Source organism: Erpetoichthys calabaricus, chromosome 3 (genome assembly GCF_900747795.2).
Source record: "Erpetoichthys calabaricus chromosome 3, fErpCal1.3, whole genome shotgun sequence".
Classification (NCBI taxonomy): Eukaryota; Metazoa; Chordata; class Cladistia; order Polypteriformes; family Polypteridae; genus Erpetoichthys; species Erpetoichthys calabaricus.
The window spans coordinates 244873765-244895357 of record NC_041396.2 but is presented as its reverse complement, the minus strand read 5'-3'; the positions used below and the strand labels follow the sequence as shown (position 1 = coordinate 244895357).

Sequence of the window (21593 nt, the reverse complement as noted above, 5' to 3'; positions counted from 1 at the left end):
ACCATATTCAACAAACCCCTCCTTTAACCGCCACCTTATCGTGGTGGAGGGGTTTGCGTGTCCCAATGGTCCTAGGAGCTCTGTTGTCCGGGGCTTTATGCCCCTGGTAGGGCCACCCAAGGCAAACTGGTACTAGGTGAGGGATGAGACAAAGAGCGGTTATACAAACCTCCTATGATGGAAAACAATTTTGGACGGCGTTTTCCCTTGCCCGGACGCGGGTCACCGGGGCCCCACTCTGGAGCCAGGCCTGGAGGTGGGGCTCGATGGCGAGCGCCTGGTGACTGGGCCTGCACCCATGGGGCTCGGCCGGGCACAGCCCGAAGAGGCAACGTGGGTCCCCCTTCCCATGGGCTCACCACCTATGGGAGGGGCCAAGGAGGTCGGGTGCAGTGTGAGTTGGGTGGTGGCCGAAGGCGGGGACCTTGGCGGTCCGATCCTCGGCTACAGAAGCTGACTCTTGGGACGTGGAATGTCACCTCTCTGAAGGGGAAGGTGCCTGAGTTAGTGCGTGAAGTTGAGAGGTTCCGGCTAGATATAGTCGGACTCACCTCGACGCACAGCTTGGACTCTGGAACCAATCTCCTTGAGAGGGGCTGGACTCTCTATCACTCTGGAGTTGCTCCCGGTGAGAGGCGCCGAGCGGGTGTGGGTATACTTATTGCCCCCCGACTTGGAGCCTGTACATTGGGGTTTACCCCGGTGGACGAGAGGGTAACCTCCCTTCACCTTCGGGTGGGGGGATGGGTCCTAACTGTTGTTTGTGCGTATGCACCGAGCAGCAGTTCGGAGTACCCACCCTTTTTGGAGTCCCTGGAGGGGGTGCTAGAGGGCATACCTTCTGGGGACTCCCTCGTTCTGCTGGGAGACTTCAATGCTCATGTGGGCAATGACAGTGAGACCTGGAAGGGCGTGATTGGGAGGAATGGCCCCCCCGATCTGAACCCAAGCGGTGTTTTGTTATTGGACTTCTGTGCTCGTCACGGATTGTCCATAACGAACACCATGTTCAAGCATAGGGGTGTTCATATGTGCACTTGGCACCAGGACACCCTAGGCCTCAGTTCGATGATCGACTTTGTGGTCGTGTCGTCGGACTTGCGGCCACATGTCTTAGACACTCGGGTGAAGAGAGGGGCGGAGCTGTCAACTGATCACCACCTGGTGGTGAGTTGGCTTCGATGGTGGGGGAGGATGCCGGTCAGGCGTGGTAGGCCCAAACGTGTTGTGAGGGTCTGCTGGGAACGTCTGGCAGAGCCCCCTGTCAGAAGTAGCTTCAACTCCCACCTCTGGCAGAACTTCGACCACATCCTGAGGGAGGTGGGGGACATTGAGTCCGAATGGGCCATGTTCCGTGCCTCTATTGTTGAGGCAGCTGACCGGAGCTGTGGCCGTAAGGTGGTCGGTGCCTGTTGTGGCGGCAATTCCCGAACCCGTTGGTGGACACCGGTGGTGAAGGATGCCGTCAAGCTGAAGAAGGAGTCCTACAGGACCCTTTTGTCCTGTGGGACCCTGGAGGCAGCTGATAGGTACCGGCAGGCCAAGCGGAATGCGGCTTTGGTGGTTGCTGAGGCAAAAACTCGGCCGTGGGAGGAGTTTGGGGAGGCCATGGAGAACGACTTTCGGACGGCTTCGAGGAGATTCTGGTCCACCATCTGGCGTCTCAGGAAGGGGAAGCAGTGCAGTGTCAACACTGTATATGGTGGGGATGGTGCGCAGCTGACCTCGACTCGGGACGTTGTGGGTCAGTGGGGGGAGTACTTCGAAGACCTCCTCAATCCCATTAACATGCCTTCCAATGAGGAAGCAGAGCCTGGGGACTCAGAGGTGGGCTCCCCCATCTCTGGGACTGAGGTCACCGAGGTGGTTAAAAAACTTCTTGGTGGTAGGGCCCTGGGGGTGGATGAGATATGCCCGGAGTTCCTCAAGGCTCTGGATGTTGTAGGGCTGTCTTGGTTGACACGCCTCTGCAACATCGCATGGACATCAGGGACAGTGCCTCTGGATTGGCAGACCGGGGTGGTGGTCCCCCTCTTTAAGAAGGGGGATCGGAGGGTGTGTTCCAACTACAGAGGGATCACACTCCTCAGCCTCCCTGGAAAAGTCTATTCAGGGGTCCTGGAGAGGAGGGTCCGTCGGATAGTCAAGCCTCGGATTCTGGAGGAACAGTGTGGTTTTCGTCCTGGTCGCGGAACAGTGGACCAGCTCTACACCCTTAGCAGGGTCCTGGAGGGTGCATGGGAGTTTGCCCAACCAGTCTACATGTGTTTTGTGGACTTGGAAAAGGCATTCGACCGTGTCCCTCGGGGAATCCTGTGGGGGGTACTCCGAGAGTATGGGGTACCGGACCCCCTGATAAGGGCTGTTCGGTCCCTGTACAATCGGTGCCAGAGCTTGGTCCGCATTGCCGGCAGTAAGTCGAACCCGTTTCCAGTGAGAGTTGGACTCCGCCAGGGCTGCCCTTTGTCACCGATTCTGTTCATAACTTTTATGGACAGAATTTCTAGGCGCAGCCAGGGCATTGAGGGGGTCCAGTTTGGTGGGCTCAGGATTGGGTCACTGCTTTTTGCAGATGATGTTGTCCTGTTTGCTTCATCAGGCCGTGATCTTCAGCTCTCTCTGGATCGGTTCGCAGCCGAGTGTGAAGCGGCTGGGATGAGAATCAGCACCTCCAAATCCGAGACCATGGTCCTCAAGGGTGGAGTGCCCTCTCAGGGTTGGTAGCGAGATCCTGCCCCAAGTGGAGGAGTTCAAGTATCTCGGGTCTTGTTCACGAGTGAGGGAAGAATGGAACGTGAGATCGACAGGCGGATCGGTGCGGCATCCGCAGTAATGCGGGCGCTGCATCGGTCTGTTGTGGTGAAAAAGGAGCTGAGCCGCAAGGCGAAGCTCTCAATTTACCAGTCGATCTATGTTCCTACCCTCACCTATGGTCATGAGCTATGGGTAGTGACCGAAAGAACGAGATCGCGAATACAAGCAGCTGAAATGAGTTTCCTCCGCAGGGTGTCTGGGCTTTCCCTTAAAGATAGGGTGAGAAGCTCAGTCATCCGGGAGGGGCTCAGAGTAGAGCCGCTACTCGTCCGCATCGAGAGGAGTCAGATGAGGTGGCTCGGGCATCTGATCAGGATGCCTCCTGGACGCCTCCCTGGTGAGGTGTTCCGGGCACGTCTAACCGGGAGGAGGCCCCGGGGAAGACCCAGGTCACGCTGGAGGGACTATGTCTCTCGATTGGCCTGGGAACGCCTTGGGATTCTCCTGGAAGAGCTACAACAAGTGGCCGGGGAGAGGGAAGTCTGGGCATCTCTGCTCAAGCTGCTGCCCCCGCAACCCGACCTCGGATAAGCGGGAGACAATGGATGGATGGATGGATGGATATTGGCATTAAACTGCATAACAGTTTTTAGAGACTGGAATAGTTTTACATATTTTTATCACCAATTATTCAGAGAAAATCTCATGTAGATTTTATCATTTTAATTTCAAACGCATATAGTATTAATGTTTTCTTTTGAGTATATTATTTGAGCGATTCAGGCAGCAGAGTGCCAGATTACCTCCGACAGCCCATTAATAATGAATTAGTAACTCTCATGGTGTGAAGCAAAGATTTTTAAATCCTCTTGCATCTCAAACATGACAGTACAGGAGTGTGTGTTTGTGTGTGTATGTATGTATGTATGTTTGTATGTTTAATGCATTTTTCCCTCATTCTAGAAAATAATATCACCTAGTCAGGCAGATAACCATTTTCAAAATATCAGAATACCAATTATATACTGAAAATGATACACCAAATGCATGCTTTTAACCACTGTAATAAACAATTGTCTTTTAGTTTATCAAACTAGGTTACTAGCAAGTCATTCTACTCCAAACATTCTTCAGATGAGGTACATTTTAAACCTTTATTTAGTATAACCTCCTTTGCCTTGTACTCTACACATCGTATTATACTGTATATTCTGTTAGCCTTTTTAATTACTTCTGAAACTGCCTGGAAGTTGATAATGATGAGCCAACTACGACTCATAAATCCTTCTCATAACTAGTTCTTTCACATTTCAGACCTTCCATTTTGTATTCAAATCTAACATATTACTTAACATTTACCCTAGGTTCTTGTCTATAAGCCGGAGACCAAAAATCATACGAATTTTTAAAATAAAATCTTATCATAGATAAGCCGGACTCATGGATAAGCCGAACGTACTATAACCTATAACTAATAGAAGGGAGGGAGGTCAGTGGTCTCACTCGCACCCATTTAATTTCTTTAAGTGGGGAGAGAGTGTGAGATATTGGCGTCTCTCTCACTCCCCGCATGGCGCGGTTGGAGCGGCCGGAGCGCGTTCTTTCTGCTCTGGGCGTCGCCGAGTCAACACGCGCGCGTAGCGGTCATTTAAATTGTGATTTTATATGTAAGCATATTTAAATATATATCGCGGATTTTTTGCTGGTTCGCGGATTTCTGCGGACAATGGGTCTTTTAATTTCTGGTACATGCTTCCTCAGTTGGTTTGCCCAGTTGATTTCATACAAGGGACGCTATTGGCAGATGGCTGAGAAGCTAGATTGCTTACTTTTCTCTCTCTCTTGCGCCGACTATCTGTGATCCTGACGTATGGGGATTGAGCAGGGGGGCTGTTCGCACACCTAGACGATACGGACGCTCGTCTAAAAATGCTGAAAGATTATCTTCACGTTGTGATCTTTTCTGCAGCTGCTTCCTGAAACGACATGCTGCACAGTGCTTCGCATACTTAAAAGCTCGAAGGGCACGTATTGATTTTTGTCTGAAAAACAAACTCTGTCTCTCTCTCTCTCTCTCCCTGCTCCTGACGGAGGGGGTGTGAGCTGCCGCCTTCAACAGCTTTGTGCTGCGGTGCTTCGCATACTTAAAAGCCAAACAGCACCATTGATTTGTTTGCTTTTCTCTATCTCTGTGACATGATCTGCTCCTGATGCGCACTCCTTTGAAGAGGAAGATATGTTTGCATTCTTTTAATTGTGAGACAGAACTGTCATCTCTGTCTTGTCATGGAGCACAGTTTAAACTTTTGAAAAAGAGACAAATGTTTGTTTGCAGTAACGTTCCTGTCTCTCTACAACCTCCTGTGTTTCTGCGCAAATCTGTGACCCAAGCATGACAATATAAAAATAACCATATAAACATATGGTTTCTACTTCGCGGATTTTCTTATTTCGTGGGTGGCTCTGGAACGCAACCCCCGCGATGGAGAAGGGATTACTGTATAAGCCGGACTTATGTATAAGCCGATATTCTATTTTTTCATTTTCACAACTTTTTTCCTTAGATAAGCCACGGCTTATAGACAAGAACTTAGGGTACTTCTATTAAAAGTCATCTGTCACAAATATCCCCAAGCCTGTATGCTGTCCAAGTTCCCTTGTAATAATTAAGTGGATTGTAGATGATCTGCCAATTTACCGAAGTTGGTATCATGTGCAAACTTAACTAGCTTGTTACTTATATTCCAATCCAAGTCATTTATATATATATATATATATATATATATATATATATATATATATATATAAAATATTGTGGCAGGGCGTGGTCCTCAGCCACCTGCCTATATAAGGAGCCACCTCCCTTCATTAAGGACTGGAGTTGGGTGAGGAGAAGGACGAGGTCTGGGAGGAGGCAAAAGAGAGGCCTGGAAAGAGTGAGAGAAGGCTGAGAGAGAAAAGCCTGGACTTTGGGGGAGCCTTGGCGTTTGTTTGTGTAGCACAAGACTTTGTATATAGTTGTAAACTAGCAAAATACCCAGGAGAAGGACGAGGTCTGGGAGGAGGCAAAAGAGAGGCCTGGAAAGAGTGAGAGAAGGCTGAGAGAGAAAAGCCTGGACTTTGGGGGAGCCTTGGCGTTTGTTTGTGTAGCACAAGACTTTGTATATAGTTGTAAATAAACGTGTGGTGGTGCAAATTAACATGTCTGTCTGTCTGTGTCCGGGGCTCGTTCCACAATATATATATAATATACTCGGTTTACGAGTGTTTTGCAAGACGAGCAAAAAATTTTAATAAATTTTGACTTGATAAACAAGCGAGGTCTTGCAGTATGAGTAGTATGTATATGCTTTGTCTGCTGAGCGTCATGTGTCACAGCTGAGCTGATGGTTCTTCTCTCTCTCTCGCTGCGGGGTTGTGGGCAATCGTCTGCTATTCTCCGTCTGAGTAGGCGTGCCTCACTCATATAGTCAACATCCGTACGAACGTATACTGTTTACTGCAGCATTAGCTTTGTGACTGTGTGTGCTCGCTCGCTCGCTCGTGTGTGTGTGCTCACGCGCGTGTGTGTATGTGTGTGTACTGTGACGTGCGAGTCCCCATCTTGCACCCTAAAACACGAAGCTGAGTCCCAGTACTTTAGCAACACCAGCTTTATTCAGCTTGAAACAGCAACAGCGCGGTTATTTATTGTAGCGGGATCTGCCGCTCTCCTATACACAGACACAGCAGTCGGGCAGGGCCCTGCGCATTTATAATGTTCCTTGTTCCTTGTATTACCCATCGATGGCAGGCGCTTATAGCATGTCTGCGATCTTTTCGGATTCGGTTTTACGGCGAACTGCTACAGCGCTGGGAGACTGCGATTGCTTTGGGATGCTCTTCCGCGTGTCGTCCCGTTGGGTGCAATCCCACAAGAGTTTAGAAACTCACTCACACCAGCCATGATTCTTTTCAAAGGTAAAGTGCAGGTTAATTTGTTTTATGTATTTTTACTTCATATTAAATGATTAATACAAAATATAAATAGTTTTGAGTTGTGGAACAAATCATCTGAGTTTCCATTATTTCTTATGGGGAAATTCACTTTGATATACGAGTGCTTTGGACTACGAGCACGTTTCCGGAACGAAATATGCTCGCAAACCGAGGTTCCACTGTGTGTGTGTGTGTGTGTGTGTGTTTATATATATATATATATATATATATATATATATATATATATATATATATATATATATATAATATACACGCAATACTTCTCCCTGTACAATTTCCAAATCCCTCCAAACCTTCTTAGTATTACCTGTTGCCACTGAGACGTTATCTGCTTTCTCCCTTGTGAACACTTTCAAAAAATGCAATTTTAGAAAATTATTTCACTATTTCACTGTCTGTATATTTTAAATCCCCTTAGCTATTCCTGATGCACTTTACCTCATCAACTGTTCTTTTACTACTAAATTACTGAAAGAATCTTTTTGGGTTTGTCTTTTGCCTGATCTGCTATATTCCTCTGTAATTGCCTTTTAGCCTCCTTAATATCCTTCTTAATGGTTGCCCTCATGATGTTATACACACTATGATTCACAATTGAGTTTTTAATCTTATATGCCTTATACAGCCATTTTTTTCAATTTGCGGCTTCTTTTTCAACTCGTTATTAACTCACTGCAATGTTTTTTGTTAATTTTCTACAAATTCCATATTTTGGGTTGTACCTATCCTGCTTTATATGTAAAACATTTTTAAACTTGTTGCATTGTTCCTCAAATATTTCTAAACCTAAAATCTTATCCCCAGTTTATCCCTTTTGGATTTTACCGTATTCTATCAAAATTTGCCCCACCAAAGTTGAATTTAACAGTTTTAGTCTTTGCAAGTATGCTTTGCCAAAACACTGAGAATTACAGTATATTATATTATGGTCACTTGACCCTAATGGTTCAATCACCTCTACACCCTCAATTCTGTCTTGATTATTACAAAATACTAAATCTAGACAGGCTTCACCCCACATTAGTACTTCAAGATACTTACAGTGGGTACGGGAAGTATTCAGACCCCCTTCAATTTTTCACTCTTTGTTATATCTATCTATCTATCTATCTATCTATTGCAGCCATTTGCTAAAATCATTTAAATTAATTTTTTTCCTCATTAATGTACACACAGCACCCCATATTGACAGACAAAAAAAAGAATTTTTTAAATTGTTGCAGATTTATTAAAAAAGAAAAACTGAAATATCACATGGCCCTAAGTATTCAGACCCTTTGCTGTGACACTCATATATTTAACTCCGGTGCTTTCCATTTCTTCTGATCATCCTTGAGATCACCTTCATTTGAGTCCAGCTGTGTTTGATGATACTGATTGGACTTGATTAGGAAAGCCACACACCTGTCTATATAAGACCTTACAGCTCACAATGCATGTCAGAGCAAATGAGAATCATGAGGTCAAAGGAACTGCCTGAAGAGCTCAGAGACAGAATTGTGGCAAGGCACAGATCTGGCCAAGGTTACAAAAAAATTTCTGCTGCACTTAAGGTTCCCAAGAGCACAGTGGCCTCCATAATCCTTAAATGGAAGACGTTTGGGACGACCAGAACCCTTCCTAGAGCTGGCCGTCCGGCCAAGCTGAGCTACTGGGAGAGAAGAGCCTTGGTGAGAGAGGTAAAGAAGAACCCAAAGATCACTTTGGCTGAGCTCCAGAGATGCAGTCAGGAGATGGGAGAAAGTTGTAGAAAGTCAACCATCACTGCAGCCCTCCACCAGTCAGGGCTTTATGGCAGAGTGGCCTGTCGGAAGCCTCTCCTCAGTGCAAGACACATGACAGCCCGCATGGAGTTTGCTAAAAGACACCTGAAGGACTCTGAGATGGTGAGAAATAAGATTCTCTGGTCTGATGAGACCAAGATAGAACTTTTTGGCCTTAATTCTAAGCGGTATGTGTGGAGACAACCAGGCACTGCTCATCACTTGTCCAATACAGTCCCCACAGTGAAGCATGGCGGTGGCAGCATCATGCTGTGGGGGTGTTTTTCAGCTGCAGGGACAGGACGACTAGTTGCAATCGAGGGAAAGATGAATGCAGCCAAGTACAGAGATATCCTGGACAAAAACCTTCTCCAGAGTGCTAAGGACCTCAGACTGGGCTGAAGGTTTACCTTCCAACAAGACAATGACCACAAGAACACAGCTAAAATTAACGAAGGAGTGGCTTCACAACAACTCTGTGACTGTTCTTGAATGGCCCAGCCAGAGCCCTGACTTAAACCCAATTGAGCATCTCTGGAGAGACCTAAAAATGGCTGTCCACCAACGTTTACCATCCAACCTGACAGAACTTGAGAGGATCTGCAAGGAGGAATGGCAGAGGATCCCCAAATCCAGGTGTGAACAACTTGTTGCATCTTTCCCAAGAAGACTCATGGCTGTATTAGCTCAAAAGGGTGCTTCTACTAAATACTGAGCAAAGGGTCTGAATACTTAGGACCATGTGATATTTCAGTTTTTCTTTTTTAATAAATCTGCAACAATTTCAAAAATTCTTTTTTTTTGTCTGTCAATATGGGGTGCTGTGTGTACATTAATGAGGGAAAAAATTAATTTAAATGATTTTAGCAAATGGCTGCAATATAACAAAGAGTGAAAAATTGAAGGGGGTCTGAATACTTTCCGTACCCACTGTCACCCCACATTAGTACTTCAAGATACTTAATTAAAAAACAGTCACTGATTATGTCTATAAACTCCTGCTGTTATACTCTGCGATTTGTCTAGTGTATATTCAGTTAGTTAAACTCCTCCATGACTATATTATCCCCCTGTAACTTTGCCTTTTTAATATTACTAAAAAGATGTGTATTAAAATTATTGTCTGCAATTTGGTGGAGTGTCCATTTTTTTCTTTAGCACGCTCCTACAATAAGGCCACTTGCTTTAATGAATCCAGACATTCTCACTAACATTTGGCTCATCAACCAACTAGAGAAGATGTATGTTCTAAATTCTGTTTAAAATAAATGTCACCCCGCCCCCCCCTTTTTCTTTTCTATCCATCCTAAAAAATGTTTAACCATCTATGTTATACTCATGCTCATTTTTGCTATTTAGCCATGTTTCTGCCTTTGCTATAATACAATTACGCTCCGCTACATAAAACTCCAAATCATTTTGTTTTATTTTTGATCCATCTAGCATTACAGCAAGCTATTTTTAATATATTACTAATTGTTACTTTGAGCTGGAATTTACTATGCATATTTGTTTTTACACCATTTTTCGTCCCTTTATGTACAATTCTAAATGTGTCCTTTCCTAAACTCTCTGCCACTTCCTTCTCTAGTTTAAATAATCCTTGTATATCTTACTCATATGCCTCTCCAGCACATCAGTACCCTTTCAGTTCAAATGTAACCCATCACGGCAGAACAGGTCCCATTTGTTTCAAAAGGAGTCCCAGTACACCATACACCTATATCCTTCTGTCTTGCATCAGGGTTTGAGCCAAGTGTTAAGTGTTCTAATTTCCACAGTTTTACTTGGCCTGGAGGCATGGCATAGATAGAAATTTGGAGAAGAGTACCTTGTGAGTTCTGCCGCATAGCCTGGCACCTCACTCTTTAAATATGAATTGCAGAACTGACAGCCTGCCCTTATATATGTCATTTGTTTTAGCATGGACAGTGACTACTGGATCCACCTCCTCTCCGGCCAAGAGCCATTCCACCCTTTCAGGGAAGTTTCCCACCTATGCACCCTTAAGGCAACACACTTTGCGAAACTCCCTGTCTCTGGAGCAAACCTGCGTTTCATTCTTCCTAATGATTAAATCTCTCACTGTCACAGCCTATGGGGTCTTGGGCTCTACATGCCTACATAACACATCAGAGCTTTAAACAATACTAATTTCTTATACACTGTGGCGGACGGCTGGGAATCCTACCCAGCCGGGACACCTGGAAGGACCAGGAGAGGGACAGTGCCTCCCCTAGGCCACAAGAGGGCAGCCGCCCTGGTCTGCATGGGGTCCACGGGATCAGAGCTTGGAAGCTCATCCCTGTTGGGGCCTGTGGCCATTGCAAGGGTGCGCCCGGAGGATCAGGGAGCCTTGGAATGCAGCACTTCCGCCACACTTGGAAGTGTCGGCGGAAGGTAATTTACAGACCACCTGGAGCACATCCGGGGCATGATAAAAGGGGCCACCTCACTCCATTGGACGAGCCAGAGTTGGGAGGAAGGAGACAGAGCTTGTGAGGAGGGGAGTAGAGGTGATAGAAGAGAAACAGAAGAGAGAAAAGAAAGGACTGAGTTGGGCTGAATAGAGCGTTGTGTTGTATAAAGAGAAGAGAAAGCAATAAACGTTTGTGCGTTGGACATTTGGTGTCGTGTCTGCTGTGTAAGGGGGCTGCATTACCACAACACATTTTCAGGGACATTATCCCATTTGCTAAGTGGTCTTCTGTCTCTCTCTCGGACTACTTTACAGTCAACATCAACATTACCAGTTTTTTTTTTTTTTGTTTTTGTTTTTTAATTTTAGTTTATCCATATGACACTTCCACTAATGAAACCAGTGCGTATGCAAAAATTATAACAGATGCAACATAAACACAAAACATACTGTTAAAACATCAAGACAAGCATTGTGCAGCAAATCAAGCACATCCTCTTGTTTTAAGTTCAAATTCTAACTGTCCCAGGTCAGGTGTATTCTGTAAAGAATCATTCTGCATACAAATGTTGACAGTTTTCTTGTGTAGAAGACTCATAAGTTCTGCTTGCTGTTTTAACCTTATCTTTCTACTGAAAAAATTGTAAAATGTGTTTACGTATCCTGAAATACTTCTAGATCTTGCTTAGGACTTGCAGTATAAAACTTGTTCAGATAATTTAGACTGGCTTGATGAGTTGGGTACTTAACCTGTAAGATGTAGTAAGCTATGTAGGAGCGTAGTAAGAGGTTAGGGTAACAATATAGTAGAGAACTGGAAACACAGTAAAAACAGTGTTTGTCAGTCATAAAATATCCCAAAACACAGGTTCTCGTGACACATGTAATTCAAGCAAACTGAAAATCATATCTTGCAAGCGGTATTCTAGTGGACTTGGGATATTAACAGACAATTGTAAAAAGTTTTTTTTTTATTTTTTTTATTTCAAATTCAAGTATCTAAATCTTTACCAGATTTCATCAATACAACATAACACATAAACTTATATTTATTATATACTCAGGAGTAAAAATATTTGTAACCAGAAGCAGTGGTATAATCTGACAATTGGCAAACAGAACAGGAGACACACAGGATTTGGTAGTTAATTGGATAAAATTCCTATCGTTGGCAATAAAGGTGGGAGTGGATCATGGCACTCAATCATACTGTACAGGTTCTGGTGTGCCCTATTATAGATCCCAGCAATCATTGTCCTAATGCTTCCCTGGGGAGACCAGGGTCTGAGACAGCAATGTGAAATTAATTATAGTTGACATTAAATAATATCCAACACATGCTCACCAGAGAAAGGAAAGCACATTGATATTGCATTGATAGTCAAGGGGATGCCATTGTGTATGGCCAGGTGTTATCTTGTTGAAAAAAGGAACTGGATAGTGATGTATCATCACATGGTCACACTTTCCAAAAGAACAAGCAGGTAAAGAGCTGTTGTAATTGTGGCACCCAGTGTCATAGTATTTTGTTCTGATGGCATGCCATTCAGGAAATTTTTCTGGATTTCACTGTTGCATGCTTAGTGTCCCAAAAGCTTCTAGAAACTCGTTACAGATGATGATCCCACACTAGTTCCAGCGCTCTCGGCTGCATCAGCCTGATATCAGCCCAGACCTACTCATCAGACGTGAGTGAACAGTAGAAGATGACAAACTAGATGACATGACATAGGTCCCAGCTCCAGAAATTGTCAACCCACAGTTTAAAACAGTGCCTAGTGACCCCTCAAAATCACCACATGGGGTGGATGGGGTAAATTGTTAACGTAGGCTCTGCAATAACCTGTCAAATGATCTAATAATAGTTTCCTCTGTAATTTCTAAGTCTTCCCTGACTGACATGACAGACTTTCTTCAAATATTGTCACTAACATTAACATCCACATGACCAACATGTACTTTCATAAATTAGCAGTGATTCATCCTCAATCAAATTACCTCTGTTGTGTGTATGACATAACACCATTCAAGGTATTTTTAACATGACAGAAGAAGCATTCAGAGATGACTAGTTTGGCCCCTCTTTAATTTTTATATTGAACCCACTGAGCAATTCTCTTGCAGTATTTGTGAGCAAAATGAGTATGCAGATTTTATATTCATAACTACCCATGCTCATCTTTTGACTACACTGATAAATCAGTACAGTAAGGAAAGCTTCCCAAACAAAATAAAATAGTGTTTTATAAACCTCAAAAGGGAGGGATAAATCCAGGGAGAGCAAATACAATAGATTTTAAACCAACAAATTCTACCACTCTTCCTACACAAGTCATGAGTCCTTTCCTATCTCGGAGAGTGTGCCACCTGTTAAATACCATCAAGCATACTTTGTCGTTCTCTTGGCCTCCTCCTTTTCTAGCCATAATCACATACTTAATTGAGCCTTCTTTATAGATGTGACCCAGGAAAGGTGGTTAAAGTCAATTCTATGGTCAAGGCAAGGCTGCAAGAATCTTCGAACCACAGTGGCATCTGCTGGCCTCTGCACACACCAATATTTTCTGTTTACATAAATAGAAAATTCTGCCAGACTGCTTTTTAAAAGGACAGCACAGCTAAATTATTTGTAGAGACTCCAGAAGGAAAGCATTGGCCAGCCATCTCAGAGATCTGCATCTGATCTGAAACTAAATGGGCATGCTGACTTTGCTGTATAGCAGAGCACCATTGATGTTGCTTTAGTTGAAGAGTTGTCAACAGAGGCGTAGCTAAGGTTTTCAGCGCCCGGGGACAACTGAAGATTTCGCGCCCCCTCCTGTTTGCCAAAATGCAATGGGTAAGGGAAAGAAAATTTTAAAATGGCGCCCTTGGATGCTGCGCCCGGGGACAGATGTCCCCCCTTGCCCCTCCCTAGCTACGCCACTGGTTGTCAAACAGTCCTATAATATGATAATCTCATCCATTTATTTTGAGACTCTTGACCCATATTTAATATACGTTTTAGTTTTGTAATACGTTTACTTCTGTCATTGTCTGGTGACCAAACAGTAGTCATAAATAAGGTGAGTAGCAAACATTCAGTCATCTCTGCCCCATTCCCTATATAATACCAAGAGATTAGCTTTTTCAACTAAATATTCATAAATCATACCTGATTAACCACACGACTGCTGGCTCAGTCTCATCAAGTGACTTGTAAAACAAAAGTACAAACTGCATTATGCCCAGTAATAATTTAATGTAAATGTATAGTTATTAGTATGATACAGTTTTAGTAAAATTAACTTTTCTTTCTTGCCCTAGCAACAGGCAATAACTGATATACAGTAATCCCTCCTCCATCGCGGGGGTTGCGTTCCAGAGCCACCCGCGAAATAGGAAAATCCGCGAAGTAGAAACCATATGTTTATATGGTTATTTTTATATTGTCATGCTTGGGTCACAGATTTGCGCAGAAACACAGGAGGTTGTAGAGAGACAGGAACGTTATTCAAACACTGCAAATAAACATTTGTCTCTTTTTCAAAAGTTTAAACTGTGCTCCATGACAAGACAGAGATGACAGTTCTGTCTCACAATTAAAAGAATGCAAACATATCTTCCTTTTCAAAGGAGTGCAAAGCAAGCAGTCAAAAAAAAAATCAATAGGGCTTTTTGGCTTTTAAGTATGCGAAGCACCGCCGGTACAAAGCTGTTGAAGGCGGCAGCTCACACCCCCTCTGTCAGGAGCAGGGAGAGAGAGAGAGAGCCACAGAAAAACAAAGTCAAAAATCAATACGTGCCCTTTGAGCTTTTAAGTATGCGAAGCACCGTGCAGCATGTCCTTCAGGAAGCAGCTGCACACAGCCCCCCTGCTCGCACCCCCTACGTCAGCGCAAGAGAGAGAGAGAGAGAGAGAGAAAGTAAGTTGGGTAGCTTCTCAGCCATCTGCCAATAGCGTCCCTTGTATGAAATCAACTGGGCAAACCAACTGAGGAAGCATGTACCAGAAATTAAAAGACCCATTGTCCGCAGAAACCCGCGAAGCAGCGAAAAATCCGCGATATATATTTAAATATGCTTACATATAAAATCCACGATGGAGTGAAGCCGCGAAAGGCGAAGCGCGATATAGCGAGGGATCACTGTAATTCAGTAAGCACTGTTTGGTTTTATTTGTTTATTAATTTATATATTGGTTTGTTGAATAAAATGTACTGTACATGTTTGTTTAGACTTGAGATGTTTTCAAATTGCTCTAAATATAAAAAACACCACCAAGGGAAGACATTTTTCAGTTTCCCTCAGTTCAGTTACTTTAAGATAAAAATTGTACAGGGGTTCGCAGCTCTAGCATCATATTTTCTTTAAATTGTTAACCACATTCGTACTTGTAAATTACCAGTGTTTAGTATTTAATTGTAAGGTAAGGCTGTCAAATTAGCCAACAAATATAAGGTTTGTTTGAATATTCAAATTAAAAATAAGTAAATATTCTGATATACTTGAACTTAGGGTAACTACTCTGGGTGTGACATGCACATTTATGTGTTTTTATAGTTATGGTAACGTCCACAGTGGCAGCCAAAGCAAGATCAAATATCAACACCCAAAAAAAAAATTGTATTACTCAGGCAACTGTTATTAAAAAAAAAAAAAAAACAAAGAAGTAAAAATGTTAATTTATGTAGTTAGGCGCAGTGAAAACTCTGTATAACAATGCACACTGGTTTAAATCTCCCAAAATAAAGTTTGGAGATTTGGAAGTGTGATATGGATGCTGTATATCGCCTGACCCGACACACTCGCACTGAGGCATGTGTAAAACACCAAGAACTTTTATTTTTCTTCACCTGTGGGCACATGTCTTCCCTGTGACCTAAGCCATGCAGCTCCTCCGGGGGGTGGCCACGGAGCCCAACAGGTCTGAGTCCTGAAGTCCCACACATGTGGCCCCGATGTTTAACCAGGAGGGCTGCCACCACGCGTTCCGGGGAATGTAGAGTGCATCCCATGGCTGCTCCCCTGGATCCAATGTTGAAGGGGCATCCCAGCTGGGCATAGGACCCGGCCGCCCGTCACAGGAGACAGTGATTCAAGCCTCTGTATCATTCTGGAGATGGTGTTAACAACCTCACTGTCCTTGGGTGAATATACACGATTGTCATGAAAATCTGTGGAAATTCTGTGGGCATATAAACAGGGTGCAGGGTAAATGCAATATAAAAAAATCCACTAGTAAAATACTAGAGCTGTCTAGAGACAACAATATACTGTATCTCAAAGTATCCTCATGAACTGACAGTTTTAGGAACTGTGGCATCTGTATTTTATGTAAGGTTAGACAAACACTTACACTCGCCATCTAAGGTGTTTTTGTTTTTTGTTTTTTTTTTTTATAGGTGAGCGCTGCTTAGATGATGATACCTATATGAAGGATCTCTATCAACTAAATCCTACTGCAGAGTGGGTTATAAAGCCTCGTTCTCAATGAAAGTGGATTTTCTGAGTGCAAAGGGAAATGCAAAATGGAGAATTTCATATCATATTAAATATATATTTAAAATGAGGAGAAAACAGAAGAACATTTAAAAAAAAATGCTCCTTGTAGCAAAAACTGCCAAATTTCTATTCATATATATTGTAACTGTAAATATTTAATGGTATTTCAAGAAAATACCACATTATTTCAGTTTTTTCACTGTCAAAATATGATGAAGAATGGAACCTGTCCCTAACAGTTCTTCAACCTGAGTTTATAGCTGCCAGGGTTTTAAAGATGTTCTCAGAATCCAAGACAAATTTGACTGCTCTGACTTTTGTAAAAGAGTAAGCATGCTTATGTGCATATATTTTTGATACTAAAATTTGTAAATTTGAAATGAAAATTTGTAAGACATTATTGCACTTAAGATGCAATGCAGCCACAGAAATGTATATCATTAGAAAGGATATATGTATATTGAGATTTTTCTATAAAAGAGGAAAAAACAAACGTATCCCCTTAAAGCCTCATATTATAAACATTTTTGCACCACCCTTTTTTTTTTTATACTGGTGCCAATGCCATCATCTCCTTACATTAACATAAAACATCTGAACGGCTTGAAGAAATGCAGGCTAATTTATATAGTATCCTATAAACTGATAAATGGCATTTCTGTGTTTAAACAAAAATGTAATATATATATATTTAATATATTTTTAGAACAGACATTGGTGACAACAGGTTTAGGATAAGTCAAAATCTTTGTTGCCTTCTTTGCTGATTTACAAATTGGAAAAAATGCCTTCCCTTCAAAGATGCTCAAAACAAATGCACTGCTTCTGCAACAAGATGAAACCAGCTCTGATTAAAGTTTGTATGGCTTAATTTGCTTGTATTTCATCACTAAGTTTAAAACCGCTCTTATTATTTTAATCTTGATTTGTAAAGAAGCTCGGTCTATGAGTACAAACACCAGTGGCTTTTACTGTAGCTTTATATAAGCCATGTTTTGCCGAAGCATTAACTCTCTACTTATATTAAGCATGTTCATTCACAAAATGAAAGCATAATGTTCCTTGAGCCATGATAAGGAAGATCACCCCATAAAGCTACAGTGTGTTTGCTGAATTTTGCTTTGAGGTAATTCTGTAATGCTCATCTTTTGCTGCTTGCCATTCTAACTTACCCAAATCACAAAAATATTGTTGACCCAAGAACACTTTGGTCATCAATGTTACCACAGAGGCCATATAATGGCATCTGCTAGTAGTTTTCTTTTTGTGCGTTGCTTCATTTTCTAGGGTTTATCTGATTGAAACAGACTTATCCAGAGGGCTGGTAAGCATCCCAAACTCCAAAAGATCACTGATGATTTTGAAATTAATTTGTATCTTGTAGATCACTCTTGATTTATAACAACACAATATCTGAGTTAATCTGCTGTCATGAATAGAAATTAACTGGCTGAATATTGATTCTGTGAAGGTAGTGGTTTTAATTTATAATCATGTTAAAGCATTGTGTGTGAACAGAGGGCATTCTCAACCAAGTGTGAGTCTTGCAGTAAGTATTCTCTCCCAGCCCCTACCAAAAAGTTTCAACATTTTTTTGCATGTTTACCAAAACATACTTTAAATGGGCCGTAATCTCTTTATTTTGTTAAGAAAAAATATAATTCAGCTTTGAAAAGTATTTATCTTCTTAGCATTTGCTATCATTTAAAAAAAGAACTTAGTCTCAACCAGTGGGATTAGAGTTTGAACAGTCTGCTGATGGGGCTCAGCCTTTTAAATGGAATTCAGCTGTCTTTCGTTGCGTATATCAGTTTGTATGAGATTGCCATATTGGATGTTACACATGAACACTTTTCTTAGATATGAAGAAGAACGTTGTGGACAGACATAAATCAGGTAATGGAATATATATATAAAGATTCAAGGGAACTGACAAACTCGAGGAGAACTGCTGTTTCAGTTATCTGGAGGTGGAGCACACAAAACTACTCCAAAATTTTGTAAAGAATTAGTCATCCCAAAAACACTGTAAATGAAGAAGAAAAAGAAGAAAATTGGTTAAAGAAGCAGCTAAGAGACCAAATACAACTCTTTAAGAATTTAAAGTTTGGTATTTTTCAAGTCAGTTAATTTCTCAAAATAGTGGTACAGTATATACTGTATAGATTTGCCACATGAAATTGCATTCTAAAGTGTAGCACTTCACTGCTCACCTTCATCCATGATACTTTTCAGCCCAAGGGTGTGAATTCACCTGGGAAAGTCATCGCCAAATGCTAATATTGAATGCCAATGCCCAGATGTGAACTGCTGTCTTTGTTCCGAAGACAACTAGATAATAATCATTGAAAACGTCACACAATCTGTCACATTCTTTCACTACACAGAAGCTTATTTTGTTACTTCGCAAAGATATTGCTTTCTGCCAATAGAATGATACATTAAGTTATTACGTGTGTGATTTGGTGGTCTAGTGAGTGAAAGATTGAGCATACACACAGCATGCGATACAGTGACAAGAACTGAACAGACATTATAGGCATACATTTAGTTTTAATCATGCTTAAGTTTAGTACAAAAGTATTAAGATAAGCTGAGAGGTAGTACAGTGTGGTCACTCCTGCATCACAGCAGCAGGTTCTGCATGAAATTTGCATGTTTTCCCCATATATTTACAGATTGATTGGCATCAATCAGTTTACTCGCTCCAAACCATTCCCAGTTCTGTTATTACCTTGTGGATCATGAAAGTGAATTGTCATGCATTAAAAAAATCAATAATTGGGATGTAGCCCTTCAAACTGTGTCATCATGGTTAGGTTCTTTCATCACAGAAAGTGTGACGTGTGGGCTTGGCTCTTTCAAAAATCTAAGTCTTTTATTAAATATAAAATGCAGTGCAATCATTTCAGTTCAGATTCATTGTACTTTCTACAAATGACATTAAAAGTTTATGCTACCACTTAGCGAGAATCTCACTCTGTAGGCTCTGAAAATTAGCAAAACAGAATTTTACTAGCAAAAAATAATCACTGTTTGGGGAAAAAAAATTATAAGATTTGAATGCGCATCTGTTTGTTGTTAAAAAAAACTATGGCAGAACATAACCACTGAAGAAAGTGAATTGTTGAAGCAGAGGGATTACAAGCAGAATACGGCTTGGCATAAGGAGGTTTGAAATACCTCCAGACACTGCTCTGCTGCAAGCAGACAAGCGTGTGTGAAACAATTTGTTACCTTGAGAAAATAGGACCAAGAATCTATAATAAAATGGATTATTTTCAGTTTACTTTTATTGTCACAAGCTACCCATCCATAAATGAAAAACTTTACTACTTCAGTAACGTTTAAGGCTAACCATTAGCTCTATGTTAAAGTGCAAGAGCAGACTAGTTATTTTTTTAAATTTATAAAATATGCTTCATTTTAGAACACAATTCCATGTGGCAATTTAATGTATACTACATTTGTGAAGAAATAACACTGACTTGAAAATTACTGAACTCAATTCAGATGAGAAGAACTGTGTCTGTAAATTCTGTAATTGATCAGGTTGTCCACCAGGCTGAACTGTATGGTAGAATGATAATGAGAAAGCCATATAAAAAAAAAATAACAATACAACTTGTAGGAACCTCTGAAAGAAAATATTATTTCACCTTAATGCCAAGAGCAAACTGACAAAGTGGCCCACTCTTGAGTCCTGATGGAAGGAACGCAAGACTGCAGCGCACCATCTCTTCATCAAGTGGACTGCAATTGACGGAGCACTTTTGAAAGAAGACTTGGAAAACATTAAACCTCCAAAGATGCCACATTGTTTACCACCTGCCACTGAAGACTTGATGATTGCAACAGAAGTGACAGCTACCAATTATTTTAAGCCTAATGGCAGAGGATTGACATTTTCAAAGCTGGATTTTTGAGTTTTGTTTTTATTTACTTTTATAACAAAAGTGAGTTATGGTCTGTTAAAATATAGAGTGTGTTTTGTTAAATCTGTATTGTAAATTTTGTTGTAGTAGCACAATATTTTTTAACACTGCAGGAGACGAGGTGAATACTTTCTACAGTCTCTGTCTGCATTTTACTTGTATCTTGGTTGATAATGAATTTGTTTCATCTGTAAGGTATTGCCATGTACACAGAGAGTCTGGTTATTCAGCCTTGCCAAGAAACAGCAAAAATCAAAATTTCTAAGGTGGACTATTACATGGCTATGTGGGTTCATTATTAATTAACCCTTTATGTGTGTTTTTTTTAATCATGATCTCCTTGTAGAAGATAAACAACTAAAAGCTGCACAGGAGCAAAGCAGATACCATTTCCTTTGTATCTTTTTGTTTAGAAAAAGCTGATACAAATCCTTCAGGAAGGACTTTGTGCCCAACTGTTTTTATATGCATTTAAGGTTGTGATCTGTGTCTCATGTGAGTTTAAAAATGTGGGCCATCAAGATGATTATGAAAGGGGACATGAGAGACACTGGTGTCTTTTGTCATCTCGTAATACCTAGCTGACAGGCATTTGATTAGAAGTCGAAGTTGAAGCAATTATTGTGTTTATGTAACATAACGTAAAAAAGCAGAGGTAATGCGGTACTGTCGAAGAGAGAAGGATCACATGGACGAGATGACGGAGACTAAGCCCTGCAAGCATGAGGCTGCTTGGTTGCCGAGGATGTGACTCTTAGACTGGCCCCCATGTACTGGCCATTGCCTTCACTCTAAAACTGCAGGTACTTGCCTAATGTTCTTTTTTTGGGTTGTGTTTGTGAAGGCCTATTCAATTTTAAGTGTCAAATCTGTGAATGACAAGGGTCTGCTGGGTTTAATTGGGATTGTAACTTGATGTGTTGTAATTGGAGGATGTGAATACTTCAGCAAGGCACAGACAATCATTTTTTTTTTTTTTTTTTTTTTTGCTTCCATGTTCTATTAACATTCACTGCCAAATCTCTGCTTTGACTGAGTGCATTTTTAGGAAATATGTACAGAACATTATTTTTTATTTAATAATGCTGTGAATTTATTTGATAAATCAGGCAAACCTTTTAAATATGTTAGACACCCTGAATTTTAAAAAATGTAAAATTTGTACATTTGTTTTGTAGTCTTGTAAATAAAAAAATGAAGTATACACCATATGTATAATTTCTTGCAGCTTTATTTTGG

At 41.6% G+C, this 21593-nt stretch overlaps 1 protein-coding gene across 2 annotated transcripts in view; it reads left to right on the top strand.

The window, feature by feature from the left end:
- The window catches only part of arhgap18 (Rho GTPase activating protein 18), a 152251-nt gene extending 130688 nt beyond the window's left edge, over positions 1-21563 (top strand). For both annotated transcript variants that reach the window (XM_028797930.2, XM_028797929.2), the window contains exon 15: positions 16320-21563. In XM_028797930.2, coding sequence (XP_028653763.1) covers positions 16320-16411 — 92 coding nt within the window. In that variant the 3' untranslated portion in view covers positions 16412-21563. The remainder of the gene's footprint in view (positions 1-16319) is intronic.
- The last annotated feature ends 30 nt before the right edge of the window (positions 21564-21593 follow it).